The sequence below is a fragment of the Perca fluviatilis genome, chromosome 5 (assembly GCF_010015445.1).
Source record: "Perca fluviatilis chromosome 5, GENO_Pfluv_1.0, whole genome shotgun sequence".
NCBI lineage: Eukaryota > Metazoa > Chordata > Actinopteri > Perciformes > Percidae > Perca > Perca fluviatilis.
Genome location: NC_053116.1, coordinates 23500054 through 23519134, shown reverse-complemented (window position 1 = coordinate 23519134; position 19081 = coordinate 23500054). Strand labels below are relative to the sequence as shown.

Sequence of the window (19081 nt, the reverse complement as noted above, 5' to 3'; positions counted from 1 at the left end):
TGACCAATCAGAGCAGATTGGAGTTTTTCGGGAGGGGGGCTTTAAAGGCCGGGACACATATAGCCGACGGGCGACCGTTGACAGAAAACCCCGTCGATATGATCAGTCGCGTCCCCGAGGTCCAAAAAACTGCCACAGAACACACCAAAAAGACGAGAGGAGACGAGACGTAATACATCTCCATAACAGCAGGCGGCGCTAATCTGTAATGTTGCCCAAGAAATTAAAACCGGCAGCTGATTGGACGAACACGTCACATGGGTTTGTTTTCTCCGGATATTGAGAGCCAGACTGTCATGGCGGCCGTTCAGAATACGATCTCATATTGTACTAAAATAGTTCACTGAAACGTGTTTCTGAAAACATTTTAAGCGAGAAATAGGCCATGCAGTTGCTGAATCTGTCTTCATTTCAGCTCAAGTCAGTTTAAAAGATTTTCATCAGATTTTGAGAGACTGTAGTCACCTCATTCCGCTCGTCATTTCCGGGTGAGTCCCGACTTCCCTGCCGCCGACCGAACATGTCAGGTCGGCCAAAATGAACGCCGACAGCCCCCCAGATGGACGACGGCATGGGACACACTGAACAGATTTGAGTCACTGATCTCGCCAGACTGTCCCACGGCCGATAATCGGGTTAATGTGTCCCGGGCCTAAGAGACAGGCTCTCCAGTAGAGCATCTCAGACAGAGGGTAAATACAGGTGCAGCAGCCATAGGCAAGAAAAAAAAAGTTTTTTGAACATTAAAGCATGTAAACATGTTCTAGTAGAAACACAAAATACAAATATGAATCTGAAAACGGTATATATTAGGTCTCCTTTAACATTTAATCTGGTTAAAAGAAGGTGGACCTGTTTATACTGAACTTGAGAGGACGTCTGGATGAGTGTGATGAGCTATGAAAGCAGCACTTGCTGACACTGACAGACCAATCCTCTTAATTCAAAACCAGCTACCTGAACCAACCAACCAATCATCTCTTTAATGTTACACAAAGTCACATTATATATATTTAACTATGCACTGAAAATGTAATGCCACCTAAAGTTAATTTGCTGCATTAGCATTATATTAGGATTAACAAATTCTGATAAATAATTGACACATGCCGCTTCGATGTGCCCATGTAGATTAAAGTGCAGTTACAGTTGGTAGGTTGCAGCAACCAAGTGGGTGAGACACGTTGCTGCCGCCAGCCTTGATGATGTGTGGATGAGACAGCACAGATATGCTCACACATGTATACAAAGGCCCTGTATTTTTCACATCCATTGGCCAAATTCAATTTGTTAAGACCCTTCTACGACTCACTTACGAAGCTGCGGTCAATGGAAATCACATTTCCGTGATTGGACATCCCATTATCCCATTCGTCCAGACCCGCACTGGGGGATAAAGCAGGGCTGAGACGGATGCCCAGGACAGACCGGAGCTGCGGCTCCAGCGAGTCCGTCGCCTTTCAAAGGGTAAAAGCCTGACATATTAGTCATAAGTGTTCTTTAAATTCATTATCATCTTAACACGCCAGCGGCACAAGTGTCAGGGGGAGGGGAAGCCCTCTTAAATGAGGTTAGTGGATCCATTTAAAGCTTCACAGTTGCTGTGCTGTCCGCTGTGTCACACCCAAGTCTCAAGACATGAAAAACATCCCCTCCTGTAATGAGGTTGTACAAGCTGCTTATAATGCAGCTGGGGACTTTCTGAGGTTAATCAATGAACAGCTTCTGTATTATATCTGCCTATAGCCTGTCATGTACATACCAAGTAATCACAAATCCATATGATGTTTATTCCAGATTGGAAATGTCTTAATTTCTGTCACTTCAAACGGATCAAAGTACTGATTATAAAAGTAGCCAATTCAAAAAAATTATAGTCCCATCTTTTTTTAGTTCATGTTCCTAACAAAGCAGAGTGTACGCCATCAGAGAGAGGGAGTGCAGTCCTCCGAGCCTATTTGATTCTTCTTAATGTGGTGACCTCGCTGTAACCCTGCATGTATGAAGATGTGAACATGATTATTAACTTGAATAACTTTTAGTAAATGCAGTCCACATTTTTATGACAAACCCAATCAAATGTGTATACAGCTCCTGAGCACTCTCCTCTGTCCATTATTGTTTTGTAGTTTTGACAGTTAGTCAAACAGCCATTTACTGATTCACACTAAAATGAGAAGTTGTTTAATTTCACAAATAAACCACTGACATTTCTGAAAACATTTGAATTGCATTCTTAATACATACATGTTTGTTTGTCAACAGGACCACAGAAAAACTACTGGCCTGATTTTCATGAAAGTTGGAAGAACCTATTAAATATTGGCACGGATCCAAATCATGGGGTGGATAAACTAATCATTTTTTACTTTTGTTAACATTGCAAGATAGGGCATGTCCTTGGCAGAGGTCTGTGCTCTCCGAGTGTCCTTCAAGTTCTTATTATGGTTTAATGCCAACTAGTTCTCAAAATAACAGTGGCAATGGCAATACTGAAACAAAACAGACATTCCTGTCAAGTATTTTGCTTTCTTCCTGATTTGATTAAAATAACAAGACAATAGTGCGACGGATGAGGATCCAGAGACTGACTGTTTATAGATAGATGCCGAACTGTGCATTTTTTAAATGTTTTTGTGTATGTACTACTTCGTCTTATTACTCTTAGGGCCCTATCTTGCACCCAGCGCAATTGCCTTTGTACACCGATGCATGTATCATTCCTATTTTGCACCCGACGCACTGCAGACTTTTCCCTCCACAGATGCACGTCAGTAAATTAGGGAATGAATTTGCGCTCCTGGGGGCGGTTCAGCGAAAAGAGGAGGCGTGTTCAGGCGCAAACGTTCCCTGGTGCTATTTTGCAGTTTCAGAAAACAATTCCGCCACTGACCAGGAAAAACCTAGTCTAAAGTCAGTTAGCGCCTTATTCAGATGCTATTTTAGGGGCGCATGCTTGGCCATAATGTAGCGTGTGCACAACGCGCATACACCTTGCTTCCCTCATCTACACGGACGCAGCAGTTCCCATTTTTGCAAACCATACATAATTACAAAGAAAAATTCTAATTTGTGAAAATGCACTTCAGGTGTTTGGATAGATCATGAGGAACTTTACAGTACAATCCTCAAAAAGTCACAGCATTCTTTGTGGCTTGTTGTGTTTTACACAACATTTCCATGAATCATAGATGTGTTGATGACATAAATGAGGAAATATTAGAGGACTTAAGGAGAAGTGATGTTGAACTACGGTGGGATTGGACACTTGAGGGTCTGGGAGTGGCACTTGAGGGTCCGGGAGTGGCAATGCACGATGCGCTCCTAGTGGAGCGGGTGGACGGACATGGAGTGGGGGGAGGAGGAAGGGGCACAACAGGAGCAGGTGGTGCGTTTGGAAACCCACACTCCATGGCTGCAGGAATCCTCTACAGAATTGAGGAGATGCGCACGAGAGGCCGCAGCAACAGCCACCCGGACAAGACGGGCATTTATTACTTTGCCGCATCCCGGACAGCTCCCGCTGGCGTGCGCCAGGCAAATCCGCCGTTATAATAGCAATCAAAAGAGATGATGCTCTGATTGGTTATTTTCACGTTACGCCCAAACCACACCTAGCTACTTGAGACCAACCCATTTTAGATTTGCGTCGGGCGCAAGACTCATTTATCCCGCCGTTATAATAGCAACAGCGCCAGAGATCCGCCCACAAAGCTACTTGCGTTTTGCGTTTCATGACATGAAGATGCAACGACTTGAATGTGAATGAATGAATGTTTTGTCTCAAACGTTGTGATCAAACCGCTCCCAAGCACAGCACGGGATGAAGCATACAGTGATGACTCAGGTGACTCTTTCAGTCAAGTTAAGACAGCTACACTGAGACTTGGCATAAGCAACAAAACGCAAACCAACAAACCAATTAACACTTTCAAAGCTCAGCACACATCCTTCCATTAGACATCCCAAGGCAAAAGCTGTATGTTTATTTTTAAAACATGGTTCTGTTCATCTGAAAATGAGCTTTTAACACCTCAAAATTATCCTAAAATCACTTTTGATGGAAATAATACACACGTCTGAGGTGTCATTTGAAATTTTTTTGCCTCCTTCTGCTTTTAGCCAGAATCTGACAAAACAGAAGGACTTTTTACTATGAATCACTTCTAACAAACGTGACACCTCAGAGGCCAGCATTATATTTTCTTTTGATTTCTTTGCGATTTTACTACAACTTGTGCACTTATAGGCACGATAAAAGCCTATGCAATTTACGACAATGTGTGTCAGTCTCTACTAAACATGAAAGAGAAATGTAAGAAGTAAAAAAGGTTTAAAAAGTCTGGCATATTACCTGGTATAAGAATGACATGGGATCCAAATATCGAAACATGCTTGTGCTTCAAACTATACTGAAGCCATGGCCATAAAAGTCAAAGGAGCCTTACCTCTTTCTCATGATACTGTAATGCAACTCGTCCTCCTGTTTGATGTGGGCATGATCCCCACTGGCCCGCTCGCTGCCTTCACTGTCGTCACTGCTGAAGATGGAGGCCAGCTCCTTCTTGGGCACTCGGTTAGGGGGGAGGGGGATGGTGCGTTTCTCAGCCAAGCGCCCTCGGTTCTGCACAACAAGGCACAAAGAAAAAGGAGACACTTTAGCAACAGGATTCATATATAGCTTTGCTTATGTTTAATCTATCTGAAGCATATTTCGTTTTTTTTTCTTGTTTTGGTCATTTGGTAATTTTTGTAAGTTGCAGCATGATGAGTTCTCTTTGTAAAAGTACATACAAGATGAATCAAGACTAACGTAAAGGGATCTTAGTTTCATTTTGTAGTATTGACCGGCTATTTTGTGTACCATTATCCTGCTTATTAAACACCTCGTAAATGAATACATTAAATCAGTATAACCAACCAGGGGTATGTATGTGTACCCCAGGAGGTACCTTCTGCAGCTGCCAGGGGGTGCGTGGAAAGATTGTGGAGTAGCTCTAGAGATTGCAATTTGATCGATTTTAACACCTAACATTAAACATACATGAAAACTAGTTAGAAAGCGTGCAGAGAGGTTTATATAGTGAGCTACAAAGTGATGGATAAAAAAAAAGTTGAAATTGTCTGCCACTCCAAGTGATAATATAAGGATGCAAAGTGAACTAAACAGTTATGTCGGTTCAATTGTATGAGGAAAAACTATTTTGAATTAGAATTTATTTGAATTTGACATACTTTATCAATCCCACAAGGGAAATTACAATTGTTTCACTCGGTTGTTAGCTACACACAGGCCTGAAATACACGCATGCACACATGCTCAGGACATATACATGCACAAATAGAGAAATGTTAGCTTGAGGGGGTTTGGTCAAGGGCACCTTGGCAGTGTCCAGGGGGAAGTGCCCCTGTTTTAACATCTACTTCAAATAATTACCAGTAATAGTGTTAAATAACATCCAGTTTTAAATCGGTTCAAAAACATTTGTAACATGACAAGCGGTCTCAATAAAGAGGTACTTGATCATCTGACACACATGTGAGTACATCAGAGTTTTTGTTGCACAGCATTAATTCATTTAACACAAAATATTGTTTTAAAATATCTTCATCAGAATCTAAAATTTACACGCTTCAAGCAAAAAAACGGTCAGTGTACATGAGCTAAAGCTACACATTGAAACCAAAACAACATAATCTGTAACATAAAGTTAGCCATCATAAAGTCATGTATACTCTTGAGTGAATAAATTATGTAAGTAAAACACAACAAACAAAAAAATCCTCCAATACGAAATCAGCGAAATCAGCTGTTTTTTTAACCAAAACCAAACACAGAAGTCACATTTGCCATACTTTTCTACTCTAAAACCAAAAGGATTGGGAGAAAAGTTGGTTGATGAATTGAGTGTTTATTTTGCTCCAAAGTTGCCAGGAGTAAGCAAAGAAAAGAAGGGATATAGAGGAGAGAATGGCCCTAGGGGCGTTAGGAAGTGAAGCTGGGCGACCTTTAATGTGACCTGAAGAGGTCACTGCAGATTAACATGGTCCTATCACAGAGAGAAGGGAGGAGGGGGAGAAAGAGGGGAGAGAAGCGTAGAGGAGTAGAGATTGGAGATGGTGAGATTGAATCAGGGGAAGAAATTGGAGAAAAGCAAGAGAAGGATAGGCTGAGGAGAAAGTTAACAGGGAAGAGAGGGAGAGTGGTTGTGGGTTTGTGCAGAAGAGAAGAAAAAAGGTGAGAGAAAAAATACAGAAATGAAAGAGAATATGGTGAGTCAAAACATGAGAGAGAGAAAGCGCCACAGAAGTAAGTCTGTCCAGTGTGGAGTGGACTTGGATTTGAAACTATATTCCCCTCTCTTTTTCTGTCTGTGCCTAGATCTCTGCTCTTACTCCCGGACGCCTTTAAGCCCTCCAGCTATCCCTTCCACTACACACAACCCCACTCTCCACCACTCCTCCCCACTCCCTCCTTCCATCCCAGGATGTGCGGCAGCATGAGTGGCAGGCGGGGGCAGGAGGAGGGATTTGGGGGCTCCTAGCCAAGAGGCAAACAGGTGCAGCCCCTCTGGAGTCTCTCAAATGGCAGACATTAAAAAGAGTTGGGGGGGTGGAAGACAGAGAAAGATGAAAACATCCCCCAGGATGAGCAGACCAGAGTTTTGCACATATCTCTCCTTTCTCTTTTTTTATCGTGCCTTGCCAGAAAAGAGGTTTTTCTTCCTTTCTTCTTTCCTGTCGGAGCTTTCTACAAGTTCTGCTCCAGTGTTTGAGGACAGTGGATCAGTTTCTGATACTTCTGCTACTTCCACACAAGGCCTCACTGTAGGAAGTTAGTGCTGGAGCTCCAACAGGGTGCATTAGAGGTTAGCGGGGGGAAACAGGAGCGCAACACCACGTCAGAACAACATTTTTCCATGGATGCAACCACAGTTACATCTGTCAGACACACACATCTGTTAAATACAAACTCTCCACCTCCAAGTCTCTTTACTGCTGTCTTCACATCGTCAGGGAAAACACAAAGAATTGCACATGCGCACTTCCCTAACCACCTACAGTACACACACAAGCGCATGCACGCTCTCACACACACACACCTGTTCCTTAGAATTCCCCTCTAAAGCAGGGGATTTCACTTGGAGCATGCCAGCAAAATAGTGTATACAAGAATAGTTTGTCTAAGACCAGTCGTGACTGAGGCTGTGTGAGTGTGTGTGAGCGTGTAGACAACCACCCACATGGCCATGACATACCCAGGCTGACAGCCCCCCCCCCCTTCTCTACTCCCGGAAAGCCCCAATTCTTTCTTTAGTGGCACTGACGCAGAACTGGGGGTGAGCTCCCACTGCTTCCGGCAACACTTCCGCAGCACGGGGGAGGGCTCTCCGAAACAAAACACGAAGCAAAGCACACCCCTGGCAGCCAACGTAGGAGCGCTCAAAGGAAGGGCGCCTGAACGCCTAGGCACGTACATGCACGCACAAACATGCACGTGTGTGCACATAGGCAACCTTACTGTGTGTGGTCAACCTCCTTTCAGCCATGGAAAAAAGTCTCTCATAAAAGTCCCACTAAAGGCACCTCTATGAATATCACCTCCCACGCTTTCTGTCAGTCAGGCAGCCAAGAAATATATCTGGGCTTCACATTTACAGGCAAAAAAAGATACACATACATACAGATGCACAGGCATAGGGACACACTGACCAACTTATTACACAATCTAGACAGACAAATGAAATGGTCATATATGTACATGACAAACATTCAGAAACACTTATTCTCCAATAGATACAGTATGCTCTGAGAATAACACTATACCACTATAAAAAAACAGCCTACCACACTAAATGGCACTGGCACAACCATATAAGTTGCAATAACTCATTTTGATGGCGTCCTGATTTCATACATTTATAGCAAGGGTTTGATTTAAATGCAACAAAATAGCTAAATGTTCTTGTATTGAAAAACAATGCAGGCTAATATCACAGCTACAAGTCGGCCAGCAAAAGCTTTTAAATTCAAGCTAAAATTATATGGCAATCTACTGTTTTCTCACTAAATGTATTTCAGTTTCAACAAGAAGTTTGTTTTAAATTTTTAAATGAGCTCTTGGTGGAAAAAGAGGACTAATAAGTGTGTTTTCTTTCTTTCTCCATGCGTTATTTCCTGAAAGGTGCAGTGCCCTGCCGCTGGCTCCAACCAGCATTAGCGAGCACACACCCACACACACACAAACACACACACACACACACAAACACACACATGCACACACAGCGGTAGCCGCCCGTGACATTCCTGCAGCTGCGGCGCTCTCTCTCCCTCGCACGCGCCCCCCCAGCGATCTCCCTGGGGGACGAATGCCTAATGAGTCACGCGCCTGTCTGCCGTTACCTCGCAGCGTGTGTGTGTGTGTGTGTGTGTGTGTGTGTGTGTGTGTGTGTGTGTGTGTGTGTGTGTGTGTAGGCGGGATGGCGGGCCGACTTGGCGCGAGTACTAGGGGGAAGAGGGAGGGGGAATGAGGAGACGACAGAGAAGGAGAGGAAAGAAATGAGCGTGAGGAGGAGGGGAGATGGGGAGGGGATGAAGCGGTCATTACCATGCTCACATAAGAGCTCTGAAACAAGGCCAAAACAAACAATTTGTCTGCTGTATGTTTGTGTGAGCCTGAGATCCAGTTCTTCACAAAATAAAAATTCTTACTTTGTTTCGTCTCACCTCCTTATCTCCGACTCACCTGTCTTGACATTTTCACAGGTGCAACCATGAAAGGTGATTAGCTACAACTTTTGTCAGCTTTCGTCAAATTGAGATCGCTCAGTATGCAAACCTGATTACTGTGAATAATCAGATTAAAGTATAGGTTGATTAAAGTGTTTACATGATTCGCAGTAACCATATTTTCCCAGTAACCGAATAATAAAGGTAATATGATGTGTTTGATAGGCAGAATAATGTCTAAGGATTTGTAGTCGCCATTAGAAAAATCTCTTATTATTAGTGCCGACAGAACAAGAAGAAAACGAAGAGACTGAGTTGGTGTGCATTGTTTTTGCTTTGATTAATTCACAGCGCACCTTAATGAAATTTACTTTACTTTGTGTTAGTTATGATATGAAAGCTGTTTTGCTGTCATCCCAAAAATAATTTTGGTGTTTTATTTTTCTTCACCACTAGCCATGTTTGTTTTTAGAAACACCCATTTGCATCTGCTGCACTCTATGACCTTTCTGATGCATGTTCAGAATCAAAACACTTAAAGTAATAAATGCACACAATGCTGTGCAGGCCACAGAAAAACTGACAAGCCATATACTATATGATAACATGATAACACATTCCTCCACCAAAAACATACACTTGCCAATAGCACACTAGTACTGGTGGTATAGTCATTTATGCAGTATATCACTGATTTTTTACCATTATTGTGAAAAAACACATGTACATGTATATATGTAATAGGGACACTTATTTATAGCATATCCTATCAATAATAATGTCATATCTGCGATGGGAGAGTACACAAGCATAAAAAAATACTGTGAATAATAGTTAAACATTTGTGACATCTTGGTGTGCAATGAAAAAATATCACACAAATTATAATTTTGAAACTCGATAAATCTTATATGTAATTTTGCATAGTGAGCATCTCCAACCACAGTACATGTTAACACACACTCCACCGTGAAGATGGGTACATTAAAGATATATTCTTAACAAAAAACACTACAGATCTTGGCTTTATATTTGTTTTCATTTTCGTCATTTTCTTTTGAAGTTTTGGATATATTTTGGCTAGAGGACGTCATTTAGAGCTAATGGTAGATGTTTCTTTTAAAGTTAAGATTCTGTTTTGATGTTAAAATACTGCCTGAGCAGCTCCACATGCTGCATTATGTGCATTATTCAATACATATTGTACAAAGAACATGCATGACATCAGAAATGCAACTATAAATTTGCCAAGAGATCAAGCACCAAACTTATCAAGTAAAACTCCTTATAAGTGCAAATGTATTTCGTACTTGGTAAAATCAGATTTTGTGTGTGTGTGTGTGTGTGTGTGTGTGTGTGTGTGTGTGTGTGTGTGTGTGTGTGTGTGTGTGTGTGTGTGTGTGTGTGTGTGTGTGCGTGTGCGTGTGTGTGTGTGGTTTATGTACAGACTTCAGGCAACACTTGGTTGTTCAAGGCCGTGTGAGAGAAAGAGAAAAAAGTGAGAAAGCACTGTAGGACGGACAGGCATGCGACCAAGTCCCCCATCTCCACCCCCACACACACACTCATGCTCCCCTGCACCCTCGGCCCCCACACGCTGAGCCGAGCGGGCAGTTGCAGCCCAGTGAAGCGGCACAGGGCAAGAGGGGAGGGATGGGTGAGCAGTGGGGGGAGGGGTACACAGAGGGTGAGAGGCGGCAAGGGGGAGGGGTGGGGGATGGGGGCGCTGCTGCTGGGGCGGCGCTGTGAGGTCAGTGACGGTGCAGTCAAGCATGTCAGCGCGCCTCTCGCTCTACCCTTTCCCTCTCGTTTCTTTCTCTCCTTCCTCCTCCCTTTTTCTCTCCCTCTGTGTGTTTGGATAGGCCCACCGAGGCCGCCGCAGGGGAGCTTTATGGACAGGTAACGACTGGGCCTTTCTCTCCCCAGACAAACACAGAGGAAACGGAGGCAAGCATGAAGTTGTGGTTGGTAAATTCAACTGATGTTTTCTGCTGTGTTGGTCCCAACACGAGTCAAATTGGATCTTAACAATCAAAATCAACACACTTTAAATAGTTTCATTAAATATACAACACACAGTTACACTTATGATTTTATGATTTCATAAATGTAGCTGTGTGTTGTGTATTTAGGTATAGGTAATTGGAATGATACGTATCAGTTTTGTTGTGGAGGAAAACTAAGATAAACTCAGATGACCCTCATTTATGCTGGCAAAACTAAAAATTAAATCTTTGTCATACTGACTTTTTTGCACATTATTAGTATTAAACAAATAAAAAAATTGTAAGGTATACAGATTATGAAAATTAAAAAATTAAAAATGTAACTACTTTCTTACACCTACATCGCTGACAAACTAGTACTAATCAAAAACTGTACATATAACTCTAACTGTATAACACTGATACATTTTACTTACTACCTAGTAATCCTGTGTTTATATACAGTATGTGCTTGTTTGAGTGTACGGATGGATGTACGAAAGTAAAACTATGACAGGACATTACTGTCTGCAAAGGCCTGATGTGACAGAGCGAGCCTGCAACTATCAGAGAAATCACAACATGAAACCAACAAACAGCACAAACACATTTGCTGCACACACACACACACACACACACACACACACACACACACACACACACACACACACACACACACACGCACACACAGAGATGTTGGGAGGAGGGAAATAACGCGGCTGTTGGCTTTGTTGTGATCAACTACATTTGGCTTATTTTATTTTAGCTGCCTGTTAAAAGGGTCCGCACCCATACACACATGAATCCAGTCATATAGTAGTGAGCAATATTTTAAGAAGCAAAAAAAAAAAATAAAAAAAAATGTACACACGCATCTTGCTGAAATGCACACTAGTACAAGCTAATGCTAATTTGCTAAATTAAATAGTTTTTTTAACTGAATAATTTATAGACGGAAAGACAACAAGAGACACAAAAGAGTTTTTGAATGTGTGTGTGTATACTGTATACGGTATGTCTATGTGTGTGACACACATTCCAATTTATATTGATCTCTATAAGCGAGATTAAGACCCACAATACAGAGATCATTAGAGTCTCACTTAATCTCTAATTTGACCGATACTCAGAGAGACAGGCACACAAAAGTGCACAAATACACTCAACACGACCACTGTTGTGCACACTTCTGGGCCAATGACTGAATCCGGGGTTACCATGGCAACATAGCCTCGGCAACACACATGCAAGCACAAACACAACACAGAACAGAAGCAGTGTACAGTAGGTAGCTGATCTATGAATACAACTCAACATCACATAACAGCTCAACTTCTATTATTCCACTCAACATGGTGCCCTTTTTTTTAAATTATCTTCTCCTCTTTACCATTATTGGAAGTGGCATTATGAAAATGTAATGAGATAGACTATAAGTTATCTATGTCCGTGTTTGTGCATGGATGTGTGTGTGCCTGCTTCTGTGTTTAATTTCTCTTTGCAAGAGGAGCCCTTGATTGGAGGAGGTCTTTACGAGCCGGAGGAGGGGAGTGTAATTTCCTCCCGGCCTCCGCCAGTTCCGCTGAAATAACAGAGCAAAGGAAGCCCAGCTCTCCCGGGAAGAGACACACACACGCACAAACACACACATGCACACACAGCAAGCAGGCAAGTCTGCCAGTCATCGCGGGCGTACAAATAATCACAGGCATGCACGCATAGAGTCACAGCTACAAAGTAACGCATAAGAATATACAGACAAAAACACAAACATACAGGGCCAAGAATAATCTTCACAATCTTGAGTATATTGTATACGTGCAAAAGAATGACATGCGGTCCCAAACACACAAAATAAGCAGAATCTAACAACTTCAAGGGGCACCTTTGAAAACAATTTAAAGCTGAGAACTCATTTAAGTACCTGATAATCACATAATAACATGATTAATAGAAAGCTAACACACCTTGACAGCTAGTTATCAATAGCATATTGGAGTGTGGATAAACAAAATTATCAACACATTTAAATGTTATACTGTTGAGTGTAACAACAGTTCAGTTTGTTCGATATGTCATTATAAACAGCTTGTGCCAGGGCCGACACTGACACATTAACTTCCACGAGTTCTGAGCAGGCAGGTGAAAAGTCTTCCCACCAGCTGCTGCACTATTTTATGATCACTTGCCTCATGCCTATAGCAAAACAAGATCACTCAAAGTTCAGCTGTCAAACTTACAAAATAAATGACTGCATGAGGTAATTTGTGTCAGTAGGCAGGCATATAGTGTGTGTGTGTGTGTGTGTGTGTGTGTGTGTGTGTGTGTGTGTGTGTGTGTGTGTGTGTGTGTCTGTGTGTGTGAGAGCTCATCAGTGAGGGAGTGCTGGCTGCCATGGCCTAAGGGGAGTCAGTGGGGAGAGAGGGAGACGCCAGTACAGGCCAAGTCCCAGTGCCCTCCCTCCACTGCCTAACCCTCACCGCCAACATACTTAGCCTGTGTGTGTGTGTGTGTGTGTGTGTGTGTGTGTGTGTGTGTGTGTGTGTGTGTGTGTGTGTGTGTGTGAGTGCGTGTGTGCGTGCGTGCGTGCATGTGTGCATGCTTCCGCAAAAGTGTCACGGTGGTATTCACTTGGTGGGTTAGACTTCAGGCTTCACCACCAGACAGACAAGGAAAGGAAGAGAGGGAGAGAAGGCTACAACAACCTTAAAGCTCTCGTATCCCTGCTTACGTCAAAAACAAAGTTTTACACTGTCACTGCTGTAATTTAAGTGGAACCGTACAAGCCGTAGCAAGCCAAAAGCCAATCACTCTGATATCTGTGATGAGCCTAAACATACGCAACCACGGTTAGATTCTCAAATCCTTCTGTAAAAAATAAGACATGAACATTTCAAGCATATCTGTTTTCTCTGCCCCCTACCTCCCTCAGGTAATTTGTTAGGCTGAACCCTAGAGTTAGGGTACAGGTCTTCATTCTCGGCTGTGAAAAATGTCACCAGTTCACCTGTATCACTCAAACACCTCTGGCTTATCTAAACCGCCTTTGCCTTGCGTGCCTCGCACACAATAATCAGCAGTAGCCACGCTCAGTAGCTCGCTAAGCCTCTTACACCCTTCCCTCAAGATTAGTGCTTGGAAGCGACGACAGATGCGCGCCGTGGTGATAAAAACACACACACAAACACGCAAAGATACATACACACTCACAACCCACTGCACCTGCGTGAACAGATTTGGCGACGGTGAGCCGGCAGTGTGCTTACTCAAAGCTGACACACACACACACACACACACACACACACACAAACACACAGAGTAGTGATGCTGTAATCATGACACACCTGCAAGGCCTCAAGGTTTGGCCTCGTGCCCCTGGCCGAGCCCTGAGGGAAGCACTAGGCAAACAAAAGTTTAGCAGCCAGGTGAGGAAACTGATTCAATGGGACAGAAGATCCCGACCAACGACACCTAACGTCAAACAGCCACACTGGACAGCTCAATGCCTCTGAATAAAAGGCACTTTGATACTCTGCATCAGTGAAAGGCTGAAAGTGGATTTGATATTCATGCTGAGAAAAATTACCATCAAAGTTGACATGTGTGGCTGTAGGGTCTTCACCATCAAGGTTACAGAGAAAGACAATGCTCCAATAAACACTCACCCACTGTTTCACATATGTAAAGCTGGGTGACAACACAAATATGGCAAAGAAATATTAGAATGCCAGTCCTGCTTTCAAACTAGCTCAACTAAATCTAAACAATAGGATACATGGTCTATTTGGAATATAAATAAAAACATTAATGACGAGAGTACAGATTTGAAAGACTTTTGAGGCAAATTTGTAATTATGGGCTAAATAAATGCCCTATAAATAAAATTGACTTGGCTTGATATAACAGCCAAGCAAATACAAGCATTCATCATCAATTTAGCTGAGCAAAAACCAAGCAAAAACATTGACAGAAAATGAAATATTCTTACCACTGGAGATGAAATTCGACAACCAGGACAATCACAGATTGGAGGGTGCACCTGTAAGATTCCTTTGGACATAAGAGTCTTGAGACTTTTCCCTGGAAAAGAAAAAAACAAGAGAAACACTTTTAGTGAATACTACCAACCATATTCCCCAGCCAGTGAACTCATCTCCTCCATGACACAGCATGTGATAAGGTATTATCAACTTGCTTAAGAATTGCCCTTTTCTTCAGCCACAGCATCTCAGGACTCAAAGTTTTCAAGACACATCTAGTCAAAAATCATCCAATCAACACAGTATGTATCGAAGGAGTCATCTCTCTACATTTTTGCCCCAAAGTTTAATTCTACCGATAGGTCAAGTCTGGTGAGCCAGAGAGACAGCAGCCTACTGTCATATGTCTGTAGGAATCGGTATATTAAACTATTAGGCTGCCTACCATCTTTGACCTGGGGGCGACACCCTGCCACCACACATCTTAAAGCATGTCAGTTCTGCCTGAGTAACCGTGTGTGTGTGTGTGTGTGTGTGTGTGTGTGTGTGTGTGTGTGTGTGTGTGTGTGTGTGTGTGTGTGTGTGTGTGTGTGTGTGTGCGTGCGTGCGTGCGGGCACAACGCTAATTATTGGATTAAATACTATGCTTTAAATGTCCACATATAAAATACAGGAGCAGTATCACTGTGATCATGCCAAGGTCATTGTATCGGAAAATCTAACAAACACCTACAAAATTCATATATGGATAAAGGCAGCTACAATTAATATTTAGTTGAAAACTGCAATTGGTTGCAAAATCATCACATTTAGCCTACCACAAACTGTGACGTTAATTGGATAAACAAAACGCTAATTTTCAAAAAATATATCTCAAACCTAACATGCGATGCGTTTTAAGTGTCAACACCCATGCACACGTGCAGCTGCACTCAACGGAACGACTCATCCCATAACGAGGAAAAAAATCATATTTAAAATGTCACACATTGAATTATATATGTCTAACTTTTCACCTCAGTCCCCGTGCAGCCAACTCCAAATGCCCCGGTTCGCAGCCCAAACTCTGTGTCAAAGCCTCGGAAGGTATGTGGAGGATATGCGCCTTTTCTCATCTGTCTCCTTACGCTCTGGCTGCTGTAACCCTTTCACTCCAAAACTAAGCACCGAACCACGAGACCCAAGTTTGTACCCACAATAAGCGGCGTCTAAAAAGTGTTTAATTGACGGCGAGATGTCCGACCGTCTCTACCAATGAACCGTGAGGACATTGAAGGTTGTTCTTACCTTTGTGTCTAATACTCCGTTTCCAATCTTTGGCAGTCTCTCGTCCACTGACGAACTGGAACTCGTTGGGGGTAAGCCACTCGCCCCTGTATTTAATTGAGGGTCCCTTACTACCTTGACACAATTTATTGATATAAAGCAAAGCCTTGTTTTCCCCGCACTCCACCTCGATGCACGGCTCCCCGTTGTCGAAAAAGGGCTGAAAGTCGGGGATGGAGGAGAACCTCTCCAGCATTAAGTCGTCCGTGTGATGGTGGAGGTGCTGGTGATGCAGCGCCGAGTCGTGGAGCCCCAAGTACGCGCGGTGATGGGCGAAAATGTGGTCGTAGGGCGGCGGATGCGGGGTCACCACGGGGATAGCGGTGGCATTTAAAGGGGCCAGGTATTCGGACTGGTTGAACGCAGTCAATGCCATGTCGTCTCCATCCAGCCTCTCCTTTTTGATGGCAGGCATGTTAGTGGGAGCCGAGCGCCGGAAACAAGTAAAAATATGCTCGCCCGATCCAACTTCAGCGTCCTCTCCGTCTGTGAGTTGGGCTGACCCAGACTTGGAGACGCGCCGCTTGGTTTTACGCAGAGCCCCCGTGTCGCCGTGAGACAGCCGTCTGGTGAAGTTGCCGGATAGATTCCCATTCAATAGTTTCCAGCTCGCAGTGGCAGCAGCGCTCTCCGCCAGCCTCGCAGCTCCTACCTCCCACATTTAATCACACTCGCTCTGTTAATACCTGACATGGTTAGCCCTGAGCCCCGGACATTATGTTACCTACGGTGATCATTACCAGTCGCAGTTACGCGTCGTGTCTCTTATTTCTTTGCCTCTGGGGAAATTAGAAGAGTTTTTTTATAGGCTTTAAATCCACTGACTAGAGGCAAACATTTTAAAGCGACTCACTGCTTTAAAAAAAAAAAACAGCGCACATCGATTCAGCTTTGGGGAGTTTACCAACTGTGGCCAAGATACAATTTCACAGCGAATGAAGACAATAAAAAAAGAAACTGATAATGGCACATTTTTCCTGTTACTTAAACCAATGTGGCATATGGCATTTATTTAGAACCACAAGCCAAACATATCAAGCTTGATATTCCTAAGTATTTGCGCAGCATTATACACTTATAAGATTGGAAAGAGTTGTTTTTAGCCCCTTTGTATGTCGTTGAAGTCACGCTGAAGTTCACAGACCCAGACCAAACAAGATTTGCACTCTCCGCCGCTTCTCAACTTGGCCCATTTAAACAGCGGAGACTCGGCGAGAGCCACAGGAAGAAGGGGGGACTGCGAGGGACGGCGCTTCAGTGCGTAAAATGGAGGAGCCATCATTGAGCATAAAGAAGTAAACTGTCATTTCCACCGATGCACTGAATTTAAAACGAGGTTTAACAGCTGTGTCTTCATATCTACAATTTATAAAGACCATACATTTTACCCCCCAATATAACAACACATTTATGATTATTTTAAAGCCCACTAATACCAAACTTAAACCAGGCTTCCAGCTTACAGGCAAACAGTTTCAACATGTGTACAATTCTACCAAAACAATAACGTGGTCTTTTATAATAATTTAAAAGCCAAACACTAACAATAGCAGCCTTAAACCAGACCTTCACCTTTGAACATACACATAGAGGTGGTCAGGATCACAGAGGTCACCAAATCTACCCATGACATCAGCCGCAGGTCCACACACCGTGTTTTATGTTCTCCTTGTGCGTCTAAATTCAACCCCCTCTTTGTTATACTCCACTTACAGTGGCACCACCTTTCCCACTAACCTGCTGCGGCCAGTTCAGCAAGCCTAAAACTGTCCAACAGTGTGTGCAGAGCTGTCTGTGTTAAATGTTTTACATAAACATACTGTACTTAAACATCACAAAACCTAAAGAAAGGGGTTATATTTTGGATTTTTTAAACCTATTTTTAGATGTATGACAGGCACTGTGAAACCTGTTGATAACCAAGTGCAATAGGTTTAAACTATTCATGTTTTTAATTGCAAAATACTACAACATCAGAGTGTGATGCATGGTCAGATATTACAAAAATGAAGATGTTTCACTTTGAAATGGCAAAATGGTGGGTCTGAGGAGATGTGCTTTAGACTCTTGACACCTGCGTGTGAGTCCTCAAGTTATTTTCAGAAATTAACTATGGCTAACAATTTAGCTGAACCTTAATCAAAGTGCTTTGGTTGTTTAACATTTAAACTCTAGCACCAACCAAAACCCAACCTTTGTCAATATTCCTTGACTTGTATTTTGATTTAATGTTGGGTTACAAGCAGGTGTAGATATGGAATAATTCAAAAGAACAGATCATATCAATATGTGCAACCGTTGCTGCAATTGTGTTGCTTTAACTAAAGCAAAAACCTCAGCCTGGAACCACATTTTCTAAAAGCACTTTCTCTCCACACTGTCTGCAGGGCATGTTCCCCTGAGCTTCTGGAGCTTGTGAGCAGGACCACATCTGACCCCCATCAGTGGAGAACCACCCAGGTGGATCCACCACCAACACATGGAATAGCCATTCCAGCAGCAGAGGTGGGGTCTAAAGCGCAGTGTGTCAGGGGCCTATAAATCAGGCCAAACTGCCTCTGATACACACAGGAAGAAGGCACGCCACACCGCAGGCGGAAGCGGTGCACGGGAAGGCCAGAGACCACAGCCTGGCCAGAACTGGTATAAAGCCTACAGCCAGGACCAGGCAGGCAAACACACGGCAGACATTTACAAAAACGCATGCCAGCTACCTCACCAAAGACTGACGGACTGTAGATTGACATTTTTCCTTTTGGAACTGAGGAGCTGTGATGTCTGAAGGGAATGTAATGGAATTAGTAGGGTTGTAGATCAGGAAGAGACCAAAACAGATTTTACACTCACAGCTACAGAAAAAACGGAAACCTGAAATCAATTACCCAAAAGCTACCTTTAAAGGAAACAGTCTGAAAAATGAAATAAAATCATTTTTCAACTAAACAATAATGTCACTCCCCACATGTAGGTGAGTGCACTGAACAGAAGCAGTGATATAAATCATGAGCTGCTGACGTTTATGGCGTATGTTTATAAAAGCCATTTCTAGGAAGTGGGACA

At 43.0% G+C, this 19081-nt stretch overlaps 1 protein-coding gene across 4 annotated transcripts in view; it reads right to left on the bottom strand.

Annotated features, from left to right (window-relative positions):
* samd11 (sterile alpha motif domain containing 11) overlaps nt 1–16813 on the bottom strand; it is a 55566-nt gene extending 38753 nt beyond the window's left edge. Inside the window, exons 1-3 of one of the 4 annotated variants that reach the window (XM_039801924.1) lie at nt 15983–16813; nt 14704–14795; nt 4449–4624 (exon numbers count right to left, since the gene is read on the bottom strand). In XM_039801924.1, the coding sequence (XP_039657858.1) occupies nt 4449–4624; nt 14704–14795; nt 15983–16682 (968 nt within the window). In that variant the 5' untranslated portion in view covers nt 16683–16813. Of the gene's footprint in view, nt 1–4448; nt 4625–14703; nt 14796–15711; nt 15791–15982 lie in introns of those variants that run through there. The other 3 variants (XM_039801922.1, XM_039801923.1, XM_039801925.1) reach the window with 3 other exon arrangements.
* Nucleotides 16814–19081: the final 2268 nt, after the last annotated feature.